Raw genomic sequence first — 21,068 nt, 5'->3', positions numbered from 1 at the left:
CACGACAGGCTTCCGCCGTAAGCACTGACTACACGGATTTTATTTACCCTGTGCATGGTTCGACGATGCTGACAGTGTGCCCTGCAATTCAGGTTAGTTTAATTATTCGTCGCTAACTAACACTGCGAGAGGAGGTTTTTCAATGCTTTCAAGAAGTATAACCTGCTTGCATTTCGGATTTGTCACTTGGATGCGCTACAGTAAGACCCTTGACTCAGTCGGCGCGTTCTAGCAATTTGCTTTCTTCGCTTCCTGAAATTTTCCTCTACGCATCGTGAGTAACACTTGAAGCTCGAGAAAATTTTCGGCTCTATCTGTTCTAAACTGCGCTTGGTGAACAAAAAAAATAATTGTCTGTTGGAATAGAGGAAGGAAGCCTCAGGAAAGGCCCTAGCTATCCGAGCTGCACGCCAGAAAGTGTGCCGGAAGTCAGGCGCTTTCGCAAAGACTGCTGGGAGTCTTTGGACACCGGCGCAGCCAATAGTAACGCTGGAGGCAAAGGCGTCGTCTGCTGCATTTTCTGCTGCGCATGCGCCAGCGCGCTCAGACGGCGGCCAAGTAAAAGGGGGGGGGTGGGTGGAGCAGGGGGGGGGGGGAGCCGTCTTCAGAGAATGTGACGTAACCGCATCTCCTGAGTTGTTTCCTTCCTCTATGTCTGTTGGCAATGCGATGGCATTACCACCTGTTGATGCCTTTACCGGAAGTGACTTCATTTCCGGTCTGGTGTCATCCAGCCAATGAGCGAATTTAGTTTCCAAAGACACTTTTCTTCCCTCCACTTCAGTTTAATACCTTAAACACCCACTTCCGAGTGTATCATACTTAAGAGGTGGGGCACATGGAAATTAAAAACAGGTCAAGCACAAAATAATTTTTGACTAAAGTTATACAAAAAAAATATTTTCATTTTTCAAGCACACAATGCTATGCGATCAAGAAACACAGGTGGGCAGGCGATGGCGGCAAGTTCTCGGGGAAGGCCATTCCAGTTGCTCGCTGTTCAAGGAAGGATGAGGAAGGGACTGTAGTCGTTCAGGCGAGATGTCCTGGTGCTTATTGTTGATGCTTTTTAAACTAAATTGTTACTTTACGTTTGATACCTTTCTGTTTCGTGTTTATAGTATAGTTAAATATTAAGTATACCTATTTCTCCGGAAGTTGTTGTGTGTGCAGAAGACACCAACGTGTTGTTGTTGTTTTTTGTTTACACGCAACAAGGTGCATCCCAGGGTTGGCTGGAACGGTTGTCTCTTAATGAGTGCAAAAGAGAGGTATTTTCAGAGCCGTTGATCTTTAGGAACTAGAAACAAAAGTAAACAGTTTTCTTGCGTGTGCATTAGCGTAACTTTGATGAAATAAGCCGCAACTTAACCATTACCGAGCGTGAAATGTTCCACGATAAATAAAGTTAAGGATAAACAAAACAGAAAGGCTAACTTCTGTGTGAACTCTCAGCTGGCCGTGAGAGTTACAAGTATGCAACCTTTCCACGTAATCGATCGCTTGCGCAGCTTTTGAGAGAAGCGTAGGCGCCATCGAATTTTATTCTGGTTTCCGTACCACAACCTGAGCTGTGTAGACGTGAGGATGAGATTTCCCCTAAACATAGCCAGCAACTCTGGACAAAAGCACAACGGGAAAGAGTTTATAAACGCAGTTCGTTCATGTATTGTAAGATTTCACTACATCAATCAATATATCCACACATCTCCCCTAGGCAGGCTCGCATTTTTTGTCATTAACGCTTTTACTATCGTAAAAAAACCTTCCTCAGTGGATTTCTATACTCGATGCGAACGATGGGAAAAAGTTTTAAAAGGTTTTGCTACGCATCAGAAGAATGAACTACCACTTTCAATATTTCCATAACAGTACCTTCCAATATCCCAATAATTAAAATTCTTGCCCAAGAATGTTGGACATGCGTCGAAATTTGGAGCCCTATAGCTATTAAAAAGCAGCCATAATGCACAGCCCCGAAATGAACCCGATAGTGTGCACATTTTTGACTAAGTCTGTACGTATTGCGTGCTGTCGCCTATACCCATACAAACACGTGGTGGAAGTTTAGGTGCTGCTAAAAATAAATGAATGTAACCTTGACTAGCAGTCGACTAGACAAAAAGAGTCCCCCCCCCCCCCCCCCCCTCGCCTGTATAACCGCCAGTGGGCAGACCCGGTTGCGACACGCGAAGAAACCTCGGCTTGTCCTTTTTACGCCACGAGCTCGCGACAAGTTTAGCAGCTCCGTCTGCAGCGCGCATCCGGGATCCGTCTCAGAAACTTTGCAGCCGAGTCTTGCAACGCGTAGGCCGCAGTATTTCAGTGGCCGCCATTAGGAGCTGTGTTGTTGCCTACTTCCACCTCTGCCGTTTGTTTTCTAAGTTGAAAATCGAGGGATGGCGCAGTAAAGAGCTGCCGATCAATTTAGATTGCCTGGGGTTCTTTAACGCGCGATGACATCGCACTGAACAGGGGAGCCTTTTGCGTTTCGTCTCCATCGAAATGCGGCCGCCGTAACCGAAATTCGATCCAACGATCTTACTTGTGGTCAACAGCCGAACGCCAAAGCCGCTGAGCCAGAGCGGCAAGTCTCTATTATAAACTTCCGTTGTCATGGGAGACAGCCATAGGTTTTATGGAGTATGACAGCGAAGTTCCCCTACTCTCATTTCTTCACCTGATGGGCACCATAACGAAATCTAATGCTTTCCCGTCGAAGAGGACATTCCAAAGTCATATTTTAATGCCAGCTTAACTTTGCATAGCATATATTTCATCAATGGCAGCATAACTCAGCATAGCATATATTTCAATGTCAGCATAATATTTCAATGCCAGCATAACTGTAACCCCCCCCCCCCCACCACCACCACCATCATCATCATAATCATCACCATAATCATAATCGTCATCATCATCATCAGCTGCAGCAAGCCATGCCCACTGCCAGACAATTTCTACCCTCAAAGCTCCCAATGGACATTAAAGCTCACTTGGACGTCCTGCGCATGTTAACGACGTCCGAATGACGCCCAAGGGAGTTCCAACGCCTATCTGGACTGGTAGGGCCTCCTGTGAGGTTATAGGTGGTTCCCATCGCAAGCTACATGGAGAACCCGAAAAGACTAGCCCTCCGCGTCTAGTGCAAACTTCATCTGGAGCAAAATTAACTCCGAAAAAAGTGGAATAAAATGAAATGTACCATAGCTTAAGCCACATTTTCTTTCTTAACTTTTTTCATGGCCAACAGGCCGCATACGAAAGTACACAACTGCAGTCACACTAGCCATAGCGGTACTAACAACGGCGAAAACAACAACCACAACGGGGAAGAAAAGATGAAGGACCAGCAGGTGATGCCCGCCACAACAGCTGGGGTCGTGATTGAACTTCCTTGTAACACAGCCCGCCAAGATCTCCCCGTACGCACACGCGCGGTTGTACGTGCCCAGGAAACCGGAGAAGAATGCTTGGTGCCAATTAAGTATCGCGCAATTTTCCGAGGCGCCTCGGAGCGCTTATAACCTCTTCCCCTGCACCACGGTCGTCGACGACTATAGCGAACAGAGCTGCCATCCATAACGTTGGAAAGCGTACTTGCTCCTTGACAGGTATGCCGGAAGAACGCGCATTTACATCCTCGTTGATTATGCAGGGAGACTGCTTTGCCGAGTCCAGCGCGGCCGTTTAAAGGCCGCCGCATCTCCTTTTATTTTTGCACCGGGCATCCTCGCTCGCCCGGCATCCGATTGTGTATCGGGCCAGCGAGCTAGCTTGTGAGAGAGCTCGCAAGTCGCGACCCCAATTGACTTTCCGGTCACGCCGAAGCTCGCTCGACCACAGAGATGCTTCGTACATGCTTTCGAACTTCATGGAATGAAGAAGAGGCAGAGGATAACATTTTGAGCGGGCGCCAAAGCCGTGCACCCTTTAGTATCGTCTGCATGCCGTCCAGAAGCGCGTCGTCTGCTCCCTCGTCTGTTCCTCGGATGGCATCGTCTGCTAGCGCGCAGAGCTAATACACGAGCACACAAGTCTTGCTCGTGGGGCGTACATGTTTTTGAGAGGCTGCAGAATGAAAAGAACAAAGAGATATGCACGGAGAGATAAGAAGGAAGGAAAAGAGAAGGGATGGAAGGATGCGAAGAAGGCGATAGAAGAAGAAGAAAAAAGGAAGGCGTCTTGCAACGTCCGTTCCAAGCGACGGGGCTTGTCTGTGCGTGTGTGTGCGGTATTCGACACGCGCTGTATCACTCGGCCGGGAATTGCCCCATAGAGGGCGAGGGAGGACAGACTCACGTGTGACGCGGAGGCGTCGGTTGGCAGAAAGAAAACTTAAACAGGAGTGAGAGAAAGAAGGGGGAGAGGGAAGAGGAAACCGGGCGGCGGTGTTTTCCGCCGCGGGATAACCTTGGATCCTGGCATACGGCCGGTCGACGTTGCCACCGCACGCCACCGGCACAGAAGCGTCTTCTTCTCCACCAGGTAAGACACGTCGGGGTTATCTTAGCGTCCGACCTTTTCGCATTCTCGGAGTTTGTGCGACGGTTCCTCGAAATGCGACAATGTACGGGTGACAAGGGTGCTCCGAGACCGTTGTTCACGTCGGCGGCAGTTGTCTGAGACCATCTTTGGGAGCGCATCTTGTAGAGGATGTATACAGACTGGACCAGTCTGAAAGGGAACGCGTCGCCTCGGTTAAGGAGCCAATACTCCCTCTGGATTCATATCTAGATTTTAAGGGACGCTGAGGATATATTTAAGTCGGCCTATATCGGTTAACTGCCGCATTGCAATGAAAAAGAAAAATAACTTCTCCGAAGACGGAGCTTTTATAAACTACACAAAGCCAAAAAAAAAACTAACTACAACTATAGAAAACTTCATTGACGCAGTTAGTTTTTTTTTTTTTTGCATGCGATACCCATTTTTAACAACATGATCACGGAGTCCATAATTCTCTCGACGTAGTCTTCGGCGTCACGAGTGTGAATCGAGCGACGGGAAAGAATGTTTTGTTTTCAACGCTAATTTTCTCAGCTACGATTGTATTTTTTTTTTTTTGCTGCTGAACGTTTAGTCAACAGGCCAAACTACTAAAAACTTGCTTTTACTAAGAACACAAACTGTAGCTGCCGTCAGCGTCCATTTGAGTGAGTAATGAGGGTAGGTATTAACAAGCAAAAAAACCGTTTAACTCTAGCGGAAAATCGAGGCTCGTTCCATATTAGGTGTAAATACTAACATCTAATTTGTACATTTATTTTTTGCTCCGTTTCATATCGGGCCATCCTGTGCGTCCGAAGCCAAGTGACAATATGACTCTTTAGGGTCATGCAGACGAAGCAGACTGGAATCTGTTCGCATTTCGAGTCCAGCTCACGCGTGAGGAATCCACAGAGAGAGAAAAAAAAGATGTACAACAGGCGTTCTCATATACATCAATTTTGTTTCGAAAAGTCCTCCAAGAAGTTTACAAAATATGCTAGACGCACAATTGCGAGAGATGGTAAATTGTCAGATTTGAGTTACATTTTCTGAAGCTGCATGGGTGGTTGATGGCAGCGCAATACCCTGAAAGCTTTAACTCCAACCAAGTTTCACAAGCAGGCTTTTGTTTCTTAGAGGGGGGGGGGGGGGGAGCTGTCTCCAACTTTCTCTGTTGAGAAGTGTTATACGTATTCTGGTTTCGAAGCAGGGCTTTAAGAAGAGATTAAGAAGATTAAGAACTTTGTGCCCCCCCGCGGTGGCTCAGTGGTTAGGGCGCTCGACTACTGATCCGGAGTTCCCGGGTTCGAACCCGACCGCGGCGGCTGCGTTTTTATGGAGGAAAAACGCTAAGGCGCCCGTGTGCTGTGCGATGTCAGTGCACGTTAAAGATCCCCAGGTGGTCGAAATTATTCCGGAGCCCTCCACTACGGCACCTATTCTTCCTTTCTTCTTTCACCCCTTCTATATCCCTTCCCTTACGGCGCGGTTCAGGTGTCCAAAGATATATGAGACAGATACTGCGCCATTTCCTTTCCCCAAAAACCAATTATTATTATTATTATTATTATTATTATTATTATTATTATTATTATTATTATTATTATTATTATTATTATTATTATTATTATTATTATTATTATTATTATTATTATACGGAGGCCGCAGCTGGCAAAGGACAGGATTAATTGGAGAGATATAGGAGAGGCCCTTGCCCTGCACTTGGTCTAGCCAAGCAGCTGCTGCTGATGATGATATGTATAAAAGGTTACTGCATGCAGTACGATCATGTTTGGCGAGAGGAGCGAGCTAAACACTCTGCTACTTTACTGAAGCATCGACATAAACTTGTATCAAAGCCAGAAAAAGACGCAGAATACCCTGCGGTTTTTCCTTGTGAGCCTCATACGATCATAGGTCGATAACCCTGCATGACTACATCTCCAGCGTATAGCCTCTCCTGGAAGACCTTCACGCGTGCCGCGCGCAATGACATCAGCGCTGCCCGAAAACATTTCCTGCGTGGTGATGCACGCCCAATGCCAGTTACACTGGGCGTGACTGTTTGTAAGGCGTATATAGTCAGTCGATACGACGTGTATGGTGCCGGTGTCTCTAATGGTGCGGCGCCACTGCCTCTTTCTGGTGGATCAATGAGGTGGGCGTGACCGCTTACCCGGTAATCGTAATGCGCGCGGGCCCTTGCACCACTCATCGTATGCAGTAACGGGGTATTGCGGAGGAGCTGCTCTACGGGGTGACACAGTAGACTGAGATGCTGCTGACGCACGGTTCGACACGCTTAATTCGCAATGTTTGGCGGTGTCCTTCGGGACTTTACGGCTGTGCAGTCATATACCATTCGTGGAACTGCTCACAGAGACACTTATTTCGGAAGCTGTCTCGACAATGGATGCCTAATTTACTTCGCATACTAAATGTTGGACGAGTGAGTTTATCGGTTGGGACGCCGGCGAATGCTCACTTAAACAGTCATTGTTTCCTCTTTCTGACTCATAGATAGTGGAAAAGTGCATATGCGTTAATAACAAGTCGAGGCGCTTTATTTAAAATTAGTAATGAATTCGTGCACAGAATCTCTTGCGTATAGGGCACCGGAGTGGAATCAGCTAACTGCGTATACCACTGCTCTGTGGGGTCTATAACCAACAGCTTTTGTTAGTGATGGTTTTGCAGCTGTTGTTTCTTTCTGCCTCATTACAAGCTTGCACTGTCCGCTCTGCGCTTATCAAAGCTTGTTCCCTCCCCATACTATAAGATAAAATGAAATAAACGCGTTGACAGAGATCCCCCCGGCGGATCCAGTGCAAGCTAGTAAATTATGACAAGTGAGCGTTTAGCGCTTAGCGTCAGGTTTGCGACGAAACCTTGAACACTAATCTGAAGCTGCAGTAGTTTTACGCCACCTTGCAGAGCACTGAAAAGTGAATTAGGTTTACATCAGGATCTACACTCACCCTGCTGAATGTAGTACTTGGACACTCGTGTGACGCTGCTTTGTGTGCATGTACTCAGCTTCACCTTTTTCACTCTCATCAGGAGTAGCCTGTCAGGTAGCCTAACGCATAGAGTAAGCACTGAAGTGTGCTCGTCCCTCCGTTAAGTTCTTCACAGTTGTTAAATGTGAACTTTGAACGACGTCAATACAAATAGCGTTGTGCATCAATCAGGGTTCCGTAATCGCAAGCGTTGCCAGACTCCCCCTACAAGCCCGATGTTTTAGAAGTGGGCACCCGAACCTAAATTCATACGAACCTAGAAATAAAAGCGAACTGGTGCACTGCAGTCGCAGCCGCTTTCGGGCTCTTTTCATATAATCTTTTGTTTTAAATTTTTATTTTCTTTAGTCAACACATGGGCTTTCTTTTCCACGCATTGTTATAATAAATTACGTGTTTATGGATATTTACAAAAAAGGGGGCGTGTTTTATATTTCAGCTCAGTTGTTCTGTCGGATCAGAAATTATGCGAAAGTTGCGAATTTCGAAAGCAGTGGCTATACTTGATATTCTTGATAAATACCTGTCGGAGTTGTGCTATCTTGTTAAGTGACAAAAACCACGCTTTTTGGCTTGTTCTTTTCGCGCTTAGCCGCAGTAAGACACCACCGCTGCACTGGCGGAGTTTGAAGTTGGCGAAATTAAGTGAAAACAGCACCCCCCCCCCCCCCCCCCCCTGTATCTTGAGGCATGTTTTTTTTTTTTTTAGAACAGATTCTCATACTTTCCTTGCCAACAAAGAATAGCGAATAATATTCAGTGGGCACCGTTAGCTGACACTAGAAAACCAAGAGTCTGGTGTATACCCGTGTTGATGAGAAACTTATCCCGAGAGAAAAAAAAATTGTTGACATAAGAAACAAAACAAAACGGAAACTTAACTGTACATGTACAATCGGACGTGAATGTACAGAAAAAAAAATATTTCTGTACAGTTATGTAATCCAGTCGCCTGAAATGCGTTAGGGTATGACTGGGCGTGCATGCACTATCCCCTTGTAACAGGCGAACAGAACACGTGTCCCGTAAACTTTTGTGGCTGACGGTACAATAAGTCAACGTTTTCATTTCTTCTCCTTACCTTAAACGATAAATCAGTGGCGACAGAGACCCAGCAATTCTGGACAAAATCATTCTTGAGCGGGAAACCGTTTATGAACGCAATTTTTTCATATAATGTAAGATTTCACTGTAACAATCAATATATCCGCACATCTTCCGACGGCAGTCTTGAATTTGTTTTTTCTATTAACGTTTTTGCTGTCGTCAAAAGAGTTACTCATTGATTTTCTATGCGAGTTAAGACTCTTAAATGTTCTATGCGATCGATGGAAACACTCTAAAAGAAATATTTTGCTACATGTCAGAATAATGGACCATTAGCTTCAGTATTTACGTGTCTTACAATTTTTCAGTTTTCAAAATTTTTGCCTGAGAAAGCTAGACTTGTACTTTTTCGTGCGTTTGTGGCATGGCTGCAAGTCGGTTGGTATAACAAACTCGCACTATATTTCAGGGAATCCCGCGCGCACTGTAATATTTTCATACACCTTTGGTCTTTGAAAACGCCCTCGCAAAGATTTCTAGCTTACAGTCTCGAAACGCTAAGTGCATAGCTATTCTATGTGCAACTGTTGTGGAGTCAAAACATATTGTCTATATTATTGCACTGCTTGTGTTGTAATCACCTCCCCACCCATAATTCGTAACAAAAATTACGCTGTGCATAAAGTACGTGATAAAAAAAACCCCTGCATTCCATTGAAGCTATCTTCTTCGTCTGCAACTTCTTTCTTCACCTTCCTACCCTTTCGAGGTCACCTGGATAACAAGTAAAACATATCTTCTTACCCAAGCTGCTATGTATGCAATATACGCATTTATATACAAGGGTGGTCTTTATTGCCACCTCGGTGAGCTTGCTGCTGGATTGATTATCCAGCTAAGCTGAATAGTGTCGTTGCAAAAGTGGGTGAAAATTCTGGCGTGCAAACCATTGAAAGCACCTCTGGATAAAAAAAGACAGTATTATGAGTCAGAGCTCGAAAAATAGCGTTAAGAAACGGTCAGCATGAAATCATTAACTTAGCTGGTACTATAGAGGACAGACTAACGCGCCTTCAGGTGTACGCCTGAAAAGAATTGGCATGCACCGTCTGCCTCCACTTAACGCTTCGCAATGCACCGCTGTCGTCTGCCACCGCACGTCAGGCGCCGTCTGCTTCGAAACTGGGTGGGCGTCGTCTGCTTCACGAAACGTCTTCTGCTCTGTTCGTGCGTCACGCCATGGCCGTTCGTGTTGTTTTTCTTCCTCCTCAGAGCGCGTGTACGCGGACAGGGAGAGAGGAAAGCACTTATCGCCTAACCTCCGAGCATTCTTCTGCCTCCTTTCCAGCCCGTCTATTCCTAGGAGTGGCGCCATGGCGGCATCGCTGACCCAGCTCGTGACCCTTGCCCTGGTGGCCTTCGTCTGCAACTTGGCCACCGGACAGCAGCTCGAAGGTGAACGCGTCTCGCATCCCAGATGCGTCGTTCAATCCCCACTCTTCTATAGCGCAGACAGCTGACCCTCTGGCAGCCAGACGAACATGCATTGTCCTTGTTGTTGACTTGCTGCGCAGTCCTTAGACCCTATCCGTGACCCCGCGAGGGTTCTGTATACAGGAGCATTTTTTTTTTGTCCTCGCTCGCTGAAGAGTGTGAGGCAGAACTGGATCGACGACTAACAATGCCCTCGGTTGCCAGAACGGCTGACATGGAGAAAAACAAAGCGGGAATTACTAGTGGTGCGGTGTTTCCAGATCCTCACGCTCCATGAGTTTTTCAGGAGTTCAACAGCATTACCATGATCGATGCGCCGTTCCTCTAGCGATTGTATTAAAGGGCTATGCAATGAATAAAAAGTCGTATGTAAATGTTTTCAATGCTTAGAAATGATGCTAAGAAGCATTCACACCAACTACGAGTCTTTGGAACTGAGCCGGCAATTCATTATGAATGTTTAAAAACCGTATTTTTTAAAAAATTCGCTGGCCGATTGGTGTGCTCGTAGTGACCGATTTTGAAACTAAAATCGTGAAAAAAGACGTCACTATACCCATGACGTCACCAGGCAACCACACGCTGTCATTCGCTGGAGCCACGGCAGCCACGACGTCACGGGCACACTTCCGGTAGCCGTGAAAATCGTCTGCTCGTGCCGCCGCGCGACCCTCTCGGGCAAGCGCGGGCCAGGGCATTGCCTTCGCGCATATGGTTTCAGTTTTCCTCTGCCGCCTACTTCTGTCGGGAGTTCCGGAGCCACTCGCAGTGGCTCGCCAAGTCGCTACTGTCGTCGCTGGCGGTACGGCGTGAACGCATAGGGTTCGGTGCCCATCGCGGCCGTAAGGGCGAGCAGTCGCGCCTCGAGGTCCGGTTCCACCCGACGACAAGCAAAGAAACCCGACGCGCGCCGCGATCACGCCGCCGACGTTGCTGCTGGGGTGCTAGGAACGACAACCGGAAGTTGCAAAAGGAACGTCAGCGAATGACGTATTCATGGGCGGGGCCCGGTCCCAGAGCTGTTTTCTTTATTTTTTTCTGGTGCCCAGCGTGTACGGGTTGAGAGGGGAGAGGAGGATTGTAATTTTTAATCGTCAATATCTTCGTTGTTATTGATGCTAGCTCAAAACATCTTGCGTTGGGGTGACGAGTGATGAAATGCCTATCTCTCGTCTGCTTTATGCAACCTCAGTTAATTTATTGCATAGTCCATTTAACGTTGGCCGTTTGCCATGTTGCATCGTAACCCCCGCAGCCGCACGTGTTTTTTAACAGTACCAGTCGCAACAAGTCCTATCGGGGCCCGAATAACCTTAGTTCTGTGCAAAGCACCGCTACAGGCGACATAAACGAAGATGATGTACAGTTCTTCCAGGCTGCTTCGCAGAAGTCTTAAGAGAAACGCAACTCTGATTAAATGGCAAGCAGAAAAAAAGGGAACCAGCAAAGCACAGGAAAGAAAATCAGTAATATGTCCAATTTCCAAGCTTAACGTGTGGGGAAAACGCATGGTATGCATGGAAGAGCATTCCAAGAGGAGCACACGGCAGCATTCACAAACAAAGCTTCACAGAAGACGTGCGGGCCTTAGCAGATGCTGCTGCTGTGAAAGAGATGCAATCAATCAATCAATCAATGGTGATGATGACCAACGCGTTTTTTAAAAATAAAAGTGTCCTCTAGTAGCCCGGACGCATTTTTTGCTCACTCCACTCCAGTTTTAAAATAACGGCAAGAAAACTTTACATGCATGATGCCCTCACTCTACGGAGACGATGTCGGTGAAGAGAAGAAAGGGAATTTTAATGAAAGAAAGGCGGAGAGGTCGGCCGGTGGTAACAGGGCCCTGGCCTGCTACTCCACACAGGGGAAAGGGAAGAGGAGGAAAAGGAAAGTGTGAATGAAGGCTGATGATGGCATAATACAATGAGTTTCACGGGTGATGTCTATGCACACGCACACACACACATACACAACACTGGCTGGCGCTCGCATCGCGGTTACTGGACACACATAAAACTCAAAACTGATGTCGGTGAATTTTCTGTTCTCCTTTGCTTATTTTTATTGTTGCGTGGTTCCCGAGTACGTAAAGTTCTGTGCCTGACGTTGCAAGTAAAACCTGGCTCTGCCCCTCCTGTCGTGCAGGCCCGCAGTCGTGCAATCCCAGCACCGAGGTGTGGAACCCCAAGTGCAACGCCCACTGCGAGCCGACCTGCACCGAGGGCGACCTGGTGCCGTGCAGCCGCTCGGGAGGAGCCGGACACACCCTCTCGGCCGGGACGCAGAGCCGATTCAGTGAACGCATCTGCCGACCCAAGTGCAACTGCAAGCCAGGTATGGATACATGACGGAGAAAACTGTTCGATGTCCGCCGTCCACCTGCACCCCGTGGCAGGTGGCAGTTAGGGGAAGTTCCCGGTCCCCACCCGTCACCTCTCCACCTGTCACGTGCTGTAACACCACTTATACGAAACAACGGCTGTAACGACACAACGCCAATAATGAGACACCGGCTATAAAGAAACACTGGCGCTCGCAACATAGTGAGGGCACTTCAGCGACAAGGGATAGTGACTGGGTTCTAGTGATGATAGTGGCCTAGTGAAGTTACAAGCAGCGGTAGCGACCATAGGGGTACAGTTTGTGCTCCAGGCTGCAGAACGATAGCACAAAGGAAGCGAAGGTAGGGAAATACTGTCGCATTTCCTCCACAACAGTCCAGTTGATCGCGCCAGAATGATTTTTGCAGGAATAACTGCTTGGCTTTTTGTTCTGTACCCATACCAGCCTGTGCCCTGAACTGTTCGTAAAGGCTTAACTATAGCTGAACTTTAACTGATTCGGTTTCTGAAATTCAGTTTCCCAGAGGAATCGCTTTACAGTTCATGGCTGAGGAAAGGCCGGCAACGTTACTTCTCCACACATTCATTCATTCATTCATTCATTCATTCATTCATTCATTCATTCATTCATTCATTCATTCATTCAATTTCCGCCCTCTTCCGGGGCGGGGAAGTGACAGCGGTAGTTATGCTGCATCCCGCCCTCCTCCCCTGTGGGCTTTACTGCTTCCGAGCCCTCCTGGACCACAGGACCGTACATGCTAAACACGAATGAGCCTATACGGGTGTAAAAAGAAAGTAAGCTGTCTTCTATCGCACACCCTTTTATAAAAGGGTGCGCGCTAGAAGACGCTTTACTCCCTTCTTACTCCTTTCCGTTTAGAGTGCAGATTGTACCTTTCGGTTAAGACGTCTGCGAAGGATCTCGCCCACCGGCATAACATATGTAGGAAGTCAGTTTCCGGTTGCGACGTCGACTTCTCGTTTACAGGAGAAAGTTCTCTATGCAGGTAGCGTGTGCAAGTATGAGCCCACGCCAACGATAATATTGAAATGTGAAATTATCGAGGGTGGGACGAGCGATGCGGGCCACCGAACAAGCCGCGGGGCACGGCTGGATGCTGTAATATATGTAGTGTTTTGTCGAGGTTATCTTCAGGCCTTGCCTCGCACTCTATCGCATCACACGCTCACCCCACAATTAACAGGCAAGGATATCCTCAATGGAGGATCGGTGCACAACCCGATGCTCGAACTCCCCCGATGGCACTTCATGAAACGGTAAAAGCAAACAAAAAATTAAAAATATTGCCGTATTATGTGAGATCTCCAGAGGCGATCGTCAGCGCATAAAACACGCTTGCACACCGCCTGTCCGGGGCGGATCTATAAAAAAAGGGGGGGGGGGCAATGCAAGAAGACATTTTTACATGGGAAAACATGCTTATCCGCATTTTTTGACAAAAAGTCTAAGAAATACGAGGTTCAAATGAGGCGACCCCTATAGAGGACTCTAATAGAGTGATCTAGAAATGAGCTCCGATGCCCGTCTCATTTCTTAACCACTTATTCTCACCCCAGCGTTGTATCCCTTGCTGATAGGACTTGTTCACTATAGTCGGATACAACTCAAGAACGAAGCGGCAGATACACCTCAAGGCCTCCAGCCAATGGCGTCGACCGATTTTCATGACGGCGCGGTTTATCTGATTAAGCCGTGGTTGTCCCCATTCATCCGCTACCTCCTTCGACCTCACATTAGCAGGTCCAAGAGGATCGGGCAAGGCGGAGGGGGCGAATCGTTCCAAGGGGAGAATAGGCCGACGCTATTGGCTGGAGACGCTCCTTTGAGGGTCATTTGCCTCTTCTTTCTCAAGCTGTATCCGACTAAAGCCTCAGTCTGAACCTCCAGACCCTCCTGGTGCACCATGCCATTCACTCTCAAGGCGACCATTACAGCATACCTGGTAGAGGTGTAACTAAAGTTGTGCCTCTCTCTACTCGCAGGCCTGATCCGTGCCACCCGGGACGGTCCCTGCGTGCCCCGCGACCAGTGCGCCGGCGGCGGACCCAACGGCGGCGGCTGCAAACGGAACGAGGAGTTCCGCAGCTGCGGCACCGCCTGTCCCGCCGTGTGCGGCCAGAAGGCGCCCGACGCCTGCACGGCGCAGTGCGTGCCCGGCTGCTTTTGCGCGCGCGGCTACATCCGGGACAAGAACGGCCTCTGCATCCCCACGGCCGCCTGCCGCGGTGGGCGAGGAGGAAGGCCCGGAAGGCAGCGGAACATCATCAGCAACCAGCACCCGCCCGCACACTTCTTCTGAAGGGCCCCGGACTGACACGTCCTCTGTATGGTCCCTGCATATGTGGGGGCCCTACAGTTCCCCATTGTGGGTGACCACAGCCTTCTCCGTGTACAGTTAAATGTGTTCCGATCCCAACGACAACGAAAGCTGGGGTGATGCAGACCACAGCCATCCTGAGTCGCCTTTCATTTCACTCGCCGACGGCAAAAGAGGCAGCTCGAGCTAAGCCACTGCCTTCGGAGCCTCCCCCTGCCGCAAAGCTGTCATCCGTACATCTAAAAGCTGATTCTTAACCGCTGGTGCGGCGCACCACTTTGCCAAAGCCTGCACAGCTTAAACCCGGCCCATAAAGACCGGAGACACATGCGACTTCCATTGTCGTCACTGCTTAGCGCGTCCCCTGCATGCGCTATACGCCTCCTTACGGGGCTTCGCTGTGCTGGCAACGTATATATTATTGAAACACGAACTTGGTTAGCGCATGGCATCCCGAACGCCATTGCTGCATGCACCTCCTGTGCATTCTACAGCAATGACATAGACAGATAGCTACGCAGCTTGCCGCCAGTTTCACTGCTCCCCAAGGTGGCGGATCGACTACGTCAGCACGAGTCACACGTCATACGTAGCCAAATGTACCGATAGCTCGCAGCCTGACACGTGACGTCGTCGGCGCCATTGCAGGACACACTCGCAGGTTTTCGCACAGTAGTGTTTCAGATCATGCTTTCAGATAGAGAGAGAGAGCTCTTTAATGAAAAACAGAGGTTTTAGCCGCCGTAAATATTCGCTGACATGCTATTCTGCGTAGGGGAGTGAATTGGAGAGAAAAGATGGAAGAAGGGCGTAAGATAAGAGTGCGGTCATTGAAAAGGGTCGTAACGCAATAGTTAAGTGGTTTCAGATAAGCGCAAAAAGCATGTCGTTTGCAGCCATGCTATTGCCCGGTATCTGGATGTGCCGACCGCAGTGGCATCGACGAGAACCGCTGTGTTCAAGACTGCCTGCTAAAGTAACTGGTATGCCGATGAAATTTGTTTTTGTCCGGAGTTTTTGTCCGCATTCACGAAAATAAAGAACATTTTAAGCCAATGCAGCGACAAAAGTGACATTGGCGATGAGCAGCTGATTTGCTGGACAATTTTCACGAACCGTATTCTTCCTTTTAATCTGCCTCCACTGGGAACACTTTTTTTTTTCAAGTCGCTCCATTATTAAAAATGAAGGCCTCACGTACAATTGTTCCGCGAGTTCACTGACTTCTCGTAAACAGCTACGAGTAGTACACAAGCACCCTGGTTTAAGCTCACTCAAAAGTGCACGCGTTTACTTTAAAGGTACAAGTGAGGTGCAGATTTCTGCAATGCGTTGTTTACATGGTTACATCTCCATCTTGCCCCGTCCGGTCTCCGACAGTCTAGCATCCTGTGCCTGCTCATTTTTGTCCGTCTTTCCACTCGGGTACAGTACACTAGAAGAGCAGTGCATCGCGCGGCCGAAATTACGCATCGGCAGTGCCTCCTATATTGTTTCAGTAAAGTTGCTCGCTTGGTCCTTTCCCTTGCACCAGGGGTGCCCCGTCCGAGACGGTTTCGTGAAGGGAGGGCTAGTCGCACCTGAGGTGCTTCGTCGGTGACGGGGAAATGACTTGCGACGAGAAAATGAACTTAAGTTTAATACATGATATTTACAAAAAACAGCATATTTACACAGAGTGGCAATTAAGGTGGAACTGGCTAACAAGGAAGTCTTCCCTCCTCGGCATAGCCGAAGATGCAGAGCATCTAAACCTAGCCCAGAACGACGGATTGGGCTGTCCGGCTCGGTTTTAAGCTCTCGGGAGTCTCTCTCGCACTTGGGACGCATCCAATAGCAGCAAGCCTCAACACTATTGGTGGCTTGCGGCGTGCTGCCGCCTCCAACTGTGACCATGTTAACAACTCTTCCCCAAAACACGAAATCCAAAAAAAAAAGGTAATCAAAATATTTACAATATGCGATGCAAAGAGCGATCTCCACAAAAACGATTGGCTCTCCGAATCGCGCGCCCCGCCCTACAACCCTGATAGCGCACGCCAAACTCTCTTTCAAGGTAAAAACAAGCACAAACAAACAAGCAAACTAGACGGACCGCGGAGTCCCTTTCCGCAGGTGTAAATCCGGCGCCTTCCTGGAAACAACCTCAGTTATGACCCCTAGTGCGGTTGACAATCGGCCACAGGTGATGCCTGTCACCGGCCACCCTTCCTGCATAGGCGAATGTGTCCAAGGAATGCTGTGCTTCTTCCCACCGTCTCACGCACGGGATGCTGACTCATCGACCCCTACAGTTTCAGTGCCCGGCATGGATGGATGGATGGAATAACTTTAATGCCGAACAAATGCAGGAAGGACTCTAGCCACCCGCCTACACGACGGCTAGGAGTCCGTGGATCCCGGCGTCGTCTTCGGCCAGTCGGACGAGTCTGCCATTGTTCTAGCATCTTAATATTTCGACCCTCAGGTGGCACCTGTGGGCACCCCCATATCATATAGTTGAGATCAGCCCTGTGATTGCATGGCTATACACCTATCAGTGTAGAGAAGGAAGGAAGGAAGGAAGGAAGGAAGGAAGGAAGGAAGGAAGGAAGGAAGGAAGGAAGGAAGGAAGGAAGGAAGGAAGGAAGGAAGGAAGGAAGGAAGGAAGGAAGGATGGATGGATGGTTGACTTAACCCTTCAAATAGGGCGGGGACATCCGCAATCTAGCCGTGACCTTAGCGCGAACGAACCATTACACGACCTTCTTGAGAGTGCGGATGAAATTTCGCTCTTGGCTTGATTCCAGCCATCAGTAAGGGGACTTACGCTTAGTCTTTAATGTGTTAGCATTAGAGTGGTGAGTGCAAGCGGAAATGGCGATGGCTGTCTGTCAGTAGCCAGTGACAACTAGTGGCGCCTGCACCAGCTTACGAACGTAGTATACTAGCTATACGAACTTAGTATATTAGCTCGGATATAATGAACCTTGTTATGCCACCTCGGATATAATGACCTTTCGTGTGTTAACATCGGATATAACATACTTTCTAGTGCTAACTTCGGACATAAGGAACTTTCGATGGACATAAGGAACCTCGGATGTAACGAACCTAAGGGCACCACCTCGGGTATAACAAACTTTAATGTGTCAACCACGGATAAAAAGAACGTTTGGCTGCTAACGTATTTAAACGATCTACAGAGGATCGCCAAACAGTTTTTACACCCTTTCAAAGGATATATCAATCAATGAGTCGTCGTCGCATGCTTTGCTCTCAATGCGTGCAGATAGTACGGGTAAGCTAGAGAGAGATAACGTGCTCTTAATCGTGTTTTAAACCTCCTTGCTTACAGACGACTGTTCGGCTGGAATGGCGCCAGGAAATTTATACATCCGTGCCTGTGAGGGGGGGTGGGGGTGTAACATGGCGATTTCAGTATGGCCAGGAAATTTTCGAGGTGGCTCCTGCCACCCCTCGCCTCCCCTTTGCCCCGTCACTGCTTCTCGGTCGGTCGTCTGCTCTCGCTGAATTTAAACCAAGCTAAGCCATAAGATTAGTTCTGCCAGAATTTTTTGTTCCTGCTCAGGCTTGGGAGAAAAATTGAGTTTCTGAAGCAGGGACTCCAAAACTTTTTTTTTGAGTGGGGGGGTGGGGGTGGGCAAGACTTCGGGCTTATTTTGTTATTTATTTTTTAATGCTCATTTACCTAATAAATCGTATATTTTTATTATTTTTTATTTTGCAATGTTCAAACGTTGATGCAAACTGTCAAGTTGTGGTGGCGACACTCCAGCGGTCAGAAGGACAACGAAAAGGGTTGCAAAAGAAACTGCTTTAAGGGGCTGCCTCGCGCCCATTAAGCACTGAATGACTCGGTGGCGGCGATAGCCACAAGCGTGCTCGGCGGTCGTCGAACTGAATGCCTGCAGTTCTTGGCCGCGCTCAATTTAAATATAGCAAGGAATCTTCGATAAAGAACCAATAGCAACTGCAACAATCTAGAAAAATGTGGAAGCATTTGCACGGGGCCGCGATCAATGGAGATAAGTCTGGTCGCATCTCGCATTACAAAATAAAATGATAAAGCCGCATGCCGGCGGTTTAGAGTCCAAACCAACAAACGGTGCAAATATTCACGGCAATATAAAACGAAGTGAAGTGGGAAGCTATATGCACGAGCAGTGATCAATTGCATTTAGAAATTTCGTGCATGGTTTGTTTAAATTCTGATATTCATGATCCCGTACACAGGTCAGACAGTCGACCTCTGTTGAGACATGACTAGTTTAGGTTACTCATATACGAAATGCTTTACAACTGGCTACGAAGCGAAGTAGCTCAGCCCCACTGTGATTCGCATTAAAACAGTCCTAGAACTGAAGTGTTTCAATTGTCAGAAATCTGACCCAAGTGCAAGCAATCGGGGACTTGGGGGGCGCTGCCCCCTCTGGACCCTTGTTCAAGGGTCCCTGTTCTGAAGATAAATGGCAAGAGACACTTGAAAACAGTTATTTTAATGAAACAGTTTTTCTCTGTTATTGCTCGTTCAAATACCCCGCCAGTCGCAGAGGACGATGACTTCGCAGATGACGCGCGCGCTTCGGCGGTGGCGGCGCCTAGCAGCAGTCACGTGAAACCGATCCCCAACGGCCACTGCAAAAATGGCTGCGCCTATGCGAGTGTGCAGGCGTTTCAGGTGCTTCCACACGTTATAACGCTCCCACTGCAAAGGGCACTCTTGCTCCTGGGCGCACAGTACCGTCATGGCTTCCTGTTCTCCCACATGCGAGCTTGAAGAAGGCGAAATAAGCGAGGATGCCGAGGAGATGGGCGACTACGACGCCCGTATTGCCCTGGTGCCTAGGCCTCCGGCCAAACCCTTCGGCATCGCCGAGTCGTCATCGCGTTCCTCGTCGTCGCAACACCAGCAGCAAAAGTCACGGCCCAGGGTCAGGAGTTCGGCCTCTGCGCCGTCTTCCCGCTACTACAAGAAGCCCCTCTGCGCCTCCAATCCGCCCAACGGAAGTCACTACGACCGAAACGCTCCTAGCCACTCTTCCAGGGCCCCGGGACTCGAGCGCAGTGTAGTTCGCTCGACCGTTCAGTGTCGCATCCGTGGTTGCGTCTCGAGACCTCTGCCGCCGCTCACATCCCGCGATGCTTGTAGGACTAGCAGTGTCGACGGCCGAGGAGGCGTGCGCAGGTCCCACCTCGATCACTACTCGTGGTTCCGGAGGTCTTCATCGTCGGCGGCTTCTTCAAGCAGGGGGGACACCGAGAATACGTCTTCCTCTAAAGGACGCTTCCCGCCGGCCCCGTCTTCTCAGCGGTCGCGCTCCGACCGCAGTCCCTCTCCGCCCTCGTCGCATTCACAGGGCGCGAGAAAAAACCGTATCCTTTTCCGATTTTTCCACCCGCGCCGCTCTTTCGTAAGTGACGTCGTTAGCAATTCTGGGAGTGTGATCAGGCCCGTGCAGCGTTTGGGCTTTGACGTATGCAGCGTACGTTGGCACGTGTAGTACTGCCTTAAGCTCGACTACAATGTGGCCCGGGGGTGGCTTTTCAACGGCCTGGCACGCTTAGCGAATGTGGCAAAAACCCTTGCAAGTGTCGTACTACGTTCCCTTCACTATATTATTTGTGATTGCTAATCTCGCCCCGCGGTCAGGGGCGTGCGCCGGGGTGTGACCTTGGCCTGTTTATGTCTTCGTCGCCGTTGATTGCAGCGCGTTTGACTCCAGCACAGTGCCACGTAGTGCTGCCTGCGAAGCATGAGCAGCGCGCCTGTCAGTTACGAGTGATACGGGTCGAGGTTGTTTCTAGGAAATCTACTGTCATCCCTTGTTCTTTTGTTTATCATTCCTGTGGAGGTGATGGGCTCGCCCTTTAGTTCTTATCCACCGTACACGATAAACAATTTCTTTTTCCCTTTGCTAATGTCATTACAACGATATGGCTTTTCCTTTGTTTTATGGTTGCTCTTTCTAGAATTTTCTGTAAGGACTTGCTGGTGCAGCTTATTTTTGAGCTGACCAGTGCAAGGTCCCTGGTATATTACTGGTCGGCTGCTAACAGCTCAAGCTTGTAGTTTGCGTTTCTGCTGGAGTTTTTTCTGGGTGTTAATCTAGCCTGCAGCTAAACTTAGTTTGTTTGGGATGACAGCTAAGCATATTTGCTTTCTCGTGCTGAGTAGATGATCGCTTAGCAGCGACCACTGGAAAATGCTTTGTACCAAGTTGTCAGGTTTTCTTCCACTTTGTGATTTTAGTGCGCTAGGACTTGGGCTTCCACCTGCCATTGTGGGCAGGTGCCAACCTTCCCGTCGTTGTCTGTCTGGTCTCCAT

At 48.7% G+C, this 21,068-nt stretch overlaps 2 protein-coding genes across 11 annotated transcripts in view; both read left to right on the top strand.

Moving 5' to 3' along the window:
- The first annotated feature begins 4,361 nt into the window (after nucleotides 1-4,361).
- On the top strand, nucleotides 4,362-15,942 carry LOC144104073 (uncharacterized). The gene is made up of 4 exons (XM_077636865.1): nucleotides 4,362-4,488; nucleotides 9,907-10,013; nucleotides 12,201-12,389; nucleotides 14,405-15,942. Exons 2-4 carry the CDS (start codon nucleotides 9,932-9,934, stop codon nucleotides 14,719-14,721), a joined length of 588 nt encoding a protein of 195 aa, XP_077492991.1. The 5' UTR covers nucleotides 4,362-4,488; nucleotides 9,907-9,931; the 3' UTR covers nucleotides 14,722-15,942.
- A 3,408-nt stretch (nucleotides 15,943-19,350) lies between these two features.
- The window catches only part of LOC144104072 (uncharacterized), an 85,271-nt gene continuing 83,553 nt past the window's right edge, over nucleotides 19,351-21,068 (top strand). For all 10 annotated transcript variants that reach the window (XR_013308428.1, XR_013308429.1, XR_013308427.1 and 7 more), the window contains exon 1: nucleotides 19,351-20,115. Coding sequence is in view for 5 of the 10 variants with exons in the window: in XM_077636863.1 (XP_077492989.1) it covers nucleotides 19,488-20,115 (628 nt within the window). In the remaining 5 variants the exon portion in view is untranslated. The remainder of the gene's footprint in view (nucleotides 20,116-21,068) is intronic.

The sequence above is a fragment of the Amblyomma americanum genome, chromosome 9, assembly GCF_052857255.1.
Source record: "Amblyomma americanum isolate KBUSLIRL-KWMA chromosome 9, ASM5285725v1, whole genome shotgun sequence".
NCBI classification, from domain to species: domain Eukaryota; kingdom Metazoa; phylum Arthropoda; class Arachnida; order Ixodida; family Ixodidae; genus Amblyomma; species Amblyomma americanum.
Note: the sequence above shows the minus strand (reverse complement) of the source record. Positions and strands in the feature narration are given on the sequence as shown.